The sequence below is a fragment of the Rhea americana genome, unplaced genomic scaffold (assembly GCF_003343005.1).
Source record: "Rhea americana isolate MKP2758 unplaced genomic scaffold, rheAme1 scaffold_881, whole genome shotgun sequence".
NCBI lineage: Eukaryota > Metazoa > Chordata > Aves > Rheiformes > Rheidae > Rhea > Rhea americana.
Genome location: NW_028187068.1, coordinates 4,577 through 10,090, shown reverse-complemented (window position 1 = coordinate 10,090; position 5,514 = coordinate 4,577). Strand labels below are relative to the sequence as shown.

Genomic DNA, 5,514 nt, shown 5'->3' with positions numbered 1-5,514 from the left:
TGACATGCGGCCGCAGCGGCCTGGAGCGGGGGCAGCACGGGACGCTCCGGCCGCGGAGCCGGAGTCGGCCCTGACTAACGAGTTTGCCCGGCCTTGGCCCAGTGCCCGGGGCACGTCCGGTGAGCCGAGCCAGGGCTGTCCCCGTCCCCGTCGCCGTCCCCGTTCTCCCACGGTTCCCCCGGTGGCAGGATTGGGGTCGGGGATTGGGGGACGGAAGCAGCGCCCCGTGGGGTGACGCGCCTCGGCTCCGGGCTCACGGATCTCCCCTCTCCTCTTTGGGCAGGTCGTGGATCTCCTGAACCAAGCTGCCTTGATCAGCAACGACTCCAAAATCAACATCCTCAAGCAGGTGAGCAGGCTGGGGGAGACTTGGGTGCTCAGCACCCGCTTTAAGGGCAGGCGTTGCCCCATCTGGCCTAGGGGGACGCTGGCAAGAGGAGATTTGGGTGCTCTGAACCCTCTTGAAGGCCAAATATTTCTCCATCCTGGCTAGGGGATGCGGGCAGGAAGCAACCTGGGTGCCCAGCACCTGGTTTGGAGCCAGATGTTGCCCCATCCAGACTGGGAGACAGACACAGGAGGCTATTTGGGTGCTTAGCACCCACTTTGGGGCCAGGCGCTGCCCCATGCAGGCTGGGGAACACAAAGCAGGAGGAAATTTGGGTGCTCAGCACCCKCTTTAAGGCCAAACGTCGCCCYGTGGCCCAGGGGAGACAGGCGAGAGGAGATTTGGGTGTCCAGCACCTCCTGCGGCGCTGTACGTTGGCCTGTCCTGCCTGGAGAACACAGGCAGGAGGAAATGTGGGTGCTCAGCACCCACTTTCCAGCCAAACATTGCCCCCAGGGGGAGGCCTGCTCCCTTCTCCCCGCTCTCCGGGCCTCTCAGCGCCACGCTGGCGGGGTTTGATCCTTGCTGCGGGGCTGGGGGACGTGGAGGGAGCGAARGGGGAAGGTGTCTGTCCCCAAGGCCACCGTGGCCTGTCCCCACCTCGCTGCTTTGTCCCTCCCCAGGTGCAGGAGCTGATCATCAACAAGGACCCCACGCTGCTGGACAACTTTTTGGACGTGAGCGCTGCCGGCTTTGAGCGGGAAGCTCCAACCTGAAGGGTGCCCGGTGCGGGGGCACCCACGGGAGACGGGGTTGGCAGGGTCTCCCGGCTGGCCCTGAGCACCCTCCCCCCAAATCCCTCCCTCCCCAGGAGATCATCGCTTTCCAGGCTGACAAGTCCATTGAGGTGCGGAAATTCGTGGTGGGCTTCATCGAGGAGGCCTGGTAAGGACGTAGCAGCGGCGTGAGGTGTTGGGGGGGGAGGGTGCAGTGACCCCCCCCCAAATCCCGCTCGTGGAGGGGGTTTGCTCCCCGCGGGTGCCTGGGTGTGGGGGCCCGGAGGGGCGAGTTTACAGGCTGGGTTTGCACCAGGAGGAGAGGAGCGGGATGGGGGACGTGGCAGTGGTGGCCTTGCGCGGTCCCTTTCCCCTCCCGTCACGACCGTGCAGCCGCGCCCCTCGTTTGCTGCCTCGGTTTCCCCGTTGCCCACGTCCCACCTTGTGTCCCCCCCGCCAGCAAGCGGGACATCGAGCTGCTCCTGAAGCTCATCGCCAACCTGAACATGCTGCTGAAGGACGAGAACGTGAACGTGGTGAAGAAAGCCATCCTCACCATGACCCAGCTCTACAAGGTGGCCTTGCAGGTGAGCCTCCCCGCCCCCAGCAGCCCCCCGGCGGGCTGCCAAAGGTGGGGGAGGACCTCCCCCGGGGGCGAAGCATTGACCCCCCCCATCCCACGCCGCCCCCGCAGTGGATGGTGAAGTCCAAGGTGATCAGCGAGCTGCAGGAGGCCTGCTGGGAGATGGTGTCGGCCATGGCCAGCGACATCATCCTCCTCCTCGACTCGGACAACGACGGCATCCGCACGCACGCCATCAAGTTCGTCGAGGGGCTCATCATCACCCTGTCGCCCCGCATGCCCGACTCGGACGTGCCCAAGCGCCACGAGAACGACATCAGCCTCGAGCGTATCCCCAAGGACCACCCGTACATCAAGTACAGTGAGTTCCGGGCACGACGACGCGGTGGGGAGTTTCCTCGCCGCGGCGCCCGCTGAGAGCCCCCCTGGTCCCCGCAGACATGCTGTGGGAGGAGGGCAAGGCCGCCCTGGAGCAGCTCCTCAAGTTCATGGTGCACCCGGCCATCTCCAGCATCAACCTCACGGCGGCCCTGGGCTCCCTGGCCACCATCGCCCGCCAGCGGCCCATGTTCATGGCGGAGGTTATCCAGGCCTACGAGACCCTGCACGGTAACCAGGGCTTCCCCCCAGCACCCTGCACCCGCTGGGTGCCACCCTCAGCACCCCCTGTACCCCACCCTGTCTGCGTTAATGAACTGCAGGTCCTTGGTCCTCTTTGGCCTCATTTGTGTGGCCTTTTCTGGCCCCCAGGGTGTCCTGGGGTCCCCACAGTGCTCCCGGGTCCGCGTCTTGCGTCTCTCCGGAGTGTTGCCACACTTGCTAACAGCGAAGCCAAGGGCCCAGGCGTCCTGGGTCCCTGTGTCCCCATCCCACCTCCCATCCGGACTGAGGATCCAGGTGTCCTGGGTCCCCATGCCCTCGTCCCACCTCCCATCTGGACTGAGGATCCGGGTGTCCTGGGTCTCCAGGTCCCACCACTCACCTCCCATCCGGACTGAGGATCCAGGTGTCCTGGGTCCCCATGCCCCTGTCCCACCTCCCATCCGGACTGAGGATCCAGGTGTCCTGGGTCCCCGTGTCCCCATCCCACCTCCCATCCGGACTGAGGATCCAGGTGTCCTGGGTCCCCGTGTCCCCGTCCCACCTCCCATCCAGACTGAGGACCCAGTGCCTTGGCCACCTCCAGCAGCAGGGTGGAGGACCCAGGCGTCCCGATGCCTCTGTGATCACCTCCCATCCACACCCTGGGGTGCCCTGGGCTGCCTTCCCCCCACCACCACCCAGGGCCGCGGACCCAGGCGTCCGGGCTCTCACGCCGCTCGGCCCTCCGCAGCGAACCTGCCGCCCACCCTGGCCAAGTCGCAGGTGAGCAGCGTGCGCAAGAACCTCAAGCTGCACCTGCTGAGCGTCCTGCGGCACCCGTCCTCGGGCGACTTCCAGCCCCAGATCACCACCCTCCTGGTGGACCTGGGCACCCAGCAGGCCGAGATCGCCCGCAGCATGCCCAACCCCCGCGACGTCCGCAAGCGGCCCCGCGACGAGCCCGACGCCGCCCTCAAGAAGATGAAGATCGGTGAGCTGGGGTGGCGCGGGGCTGCCGCCTCCCTGGTGGCGTCCCGGGAGCCGCTGGCCCCCGTAGGGTGGAAGGGCTCCTCTCTGGTGGCCTCCTAATTCCCCCTTGGGGACACTGGGGACAGGGGGTGGCAGAACAGGCTCTCCTGGGGTCCCTCCMGTGCCCTCCTAGGGACTGAGAGATGGGTGGTGGCAGAGCAGCTCCTCACAGGGTCATTCCCGTGCCCTCTTGAGGCCACTGGGGACAAGGAGTGGCAGAACTGTCATTGCTGGAGTCCTCCTGGGGCCACTGGAGAGGGTGTTGGCAGAATGGTTCCTCCTGGGACATCCTGTGTCCTCCCAGTGTCTTCTGGGGGACAGCAAGGACAGGGGGTGGTGGAACAACTCCTGGGGTCCTCCCAGCGCTGCTGCAGGGCTTCCCGGTCCCTCCTGGGGACACTGGGAATGGATGGTGACAAAACAGCCCCCTGGGCCATCCCAGTCCCCTCCCCCGCCCCTCCAGGGACACTGTGGCTGGGTGGTGGCCCCCAACCCAGGCCTGGAGCTGGGCTGGAGACTCACCCGGGGCTTGCTGCAGAGCCACCCTTGGGCGAGGACGATGAGGACAAGGACCTGGAGCAGGTAGCGGTGCCGGCACCCAAAACATCTGGCCAGGGCAGCACCCAGTCGGACACGGACATCACGGCCGAGTTCCTGCAGCCCCTGCTGACGCCCGAAAACGTCGCCAACCTGGTGAGCAGAACCAGAGGGAGATGCTTGTCCCTCGTGGAGGGGGGGGGTTGCGCTGGCAGGTGACTCGGGGGCACATTTGACCCCCGGCGTGGCTGTCCCTGTGCAAGGGACAGCCCGTAGGCCCAATGTGGTGTGTTCTCCCCCCCCCACCACCACCACCCCAGGTGCTCATCAGCATGGTGTACCTGCCCGAGACCATGCCCGCCTCCTTCCAAGCCACCTACACCCCCGTGGAGTCCGCCGGCACCGAGGCGCAGATCAAACACCTCTCCCGGCTCATGGCCACGCAGATGACGGCGGCGGGGCTCGGCCCGGGTGCGTTCGGAAGCTCCCGATGGGGGATCTCCCTGCCGCCCCCGAGCCCCGCCGCTGGCGGTTTTGGGGCGATCCTGCCCGCTTYGTGGCCGCGCGGCATTGAATGAGCTCCCGCTTGTGTCCCCCCTTTCCCCCCCTACTAGGTGTGGAGCAAACGAAACACCTCAAGGAAGAGCCGAAGGAGGAGAAAATGGCCAAGCCGGAGAGCGTGGTGATCAAACGGCGCCTYTCGGCCCTGTCCCAAGGCCAGGCCATCTCCGTGCTGGGCGCCCAGGGCTCTGCCGCCAACCTGCTGGAGGAGGAAGCCCCGCAGACCAAGCGGCGCCCCGAACCCATCATCCCCGCCACGCAGCCCAGGTGAGCGCCGTGGCGGCGAACCCGCGGGCCSAACGGAGCGAGGGAAGGAGCTCGCGCCCGGCTCTTTTTTTTTTTTCCCGTTCCAGGCTGGCCGGCGCCGGCGGGCGCCGCGCCCGGCCCTTTTTTTTTTTTTCCCGTTCCAGGCTGGCCGGCGCCGGCGGGCGCAAGAAGGTTTTCCGCCTGGGTGACGTGATCAAACCGCTGAGCGACATGCAGATGGAGAAGCTGAAGCTGGGCGCCGTCAAGCGCATCCTGCGCTCCGAGCGGGCCGTGGCCTGCAGCGGGGCCGCCCAGGTGAGCGCCCCGACGCTGCGCCGCCGGGCCTGGCGAGAGGGCCCACGGCCCTCCCCCAAGTTGGCCCGGCGCTCACGGCTGCCGCCCGTGCCCCGCAGGCCCGCGTGAAGATCCTGGCCTCCCTGGTGACGCAGTTCGAGGTGCCCCTGAAGAGCGAGGTGTTGGCCTTCGTCCTCGACGACATCCGCGGCCGCCTGGACCTGGCTTTTGCGTGGCTCTTCCAGGAGTACAACGCTTACCTGAGCCGCTATCCCTCCGGCAGCCTCGACCACTACGACGAGTGCCTCATCGGCCTCCTCTCCGGCCTGCAGGAGAAACCGGACCAAAAGGACGGGTAGGGAGGGCGTCGCGGAGCCGCCGGCGGCTTCCCGCGCGCTCGCTGTCCCCGGGAGGAAGGGCGCCGTCGCCCGCGTGGGAGCAGCCGGGGCTCTTCAGCCGCGCTCGTGGCTCCTAACGTCCTCCAAACGGTGCCCCCAAACGGCCTTTCCGCCGCGATAGAGACCGTCCGTGGCCGGCAGCTCGGGGTGGGGTGGGGGCGCTGCACGAAAGCTCTCGTG

The 5,514-nt window shown here is 67.2% G+C and overlaps 1 protein-coding gene across 1 annotated transcript in view; it reads left to right on the top strand.

The window, feature by feature from the left end:
* The first annotated feature begins 4 nt into the window (after positions 1–4).
* Positions 5–5,514, top strand: part of SYMPK (symplekin scaffold protein) — a 10,080-nt gene continuing 4,570 nt past the window's right edge. Inside the window, exons 1-13 of the mRNA XM_085323852.1 lie at positions 5–119; positions 234–349; positions 1,012–1,065; positions 1,200–1,273; positions 1,565–1,691; positions 1,799–2,048; positions 2,126–2,296; positions 3,021–3,260; positions 3,837–3,991; positions 4,156–4,306; positions 4,450–4,663; positions 4,807–4,957; positions 5,056–5,293. Coding sequence (XP_085179978.1) covers positions 5–119; positions 234–349; positions 1,012–1,065; positions 1,200–1,273; positions 1,565–1,691; positions 1,799–2,048; positions 2,126–2,296; positions 3,021–3,260; positions 3,837–3,991; positions 4,156–4,306; positions 4,450–4,663; positions 4,807–4,957; positions 5,056–5,293 — 2,056 coding nt within the window. The remainder of the gene's footprint in view (positions 120–233; positions 350–1,011; positions 1,066–1,199; positions 1,274–1,564; positions 1,692–1,798; positions 2,049–2,125; positions 2,297–3,020; positions 3,261–3,836; positions 3,992–4,155; positions 4,307–4,449; positions 4,664–4,806; positions 4,958–5,055; positions 5,294–5,514) is intronic.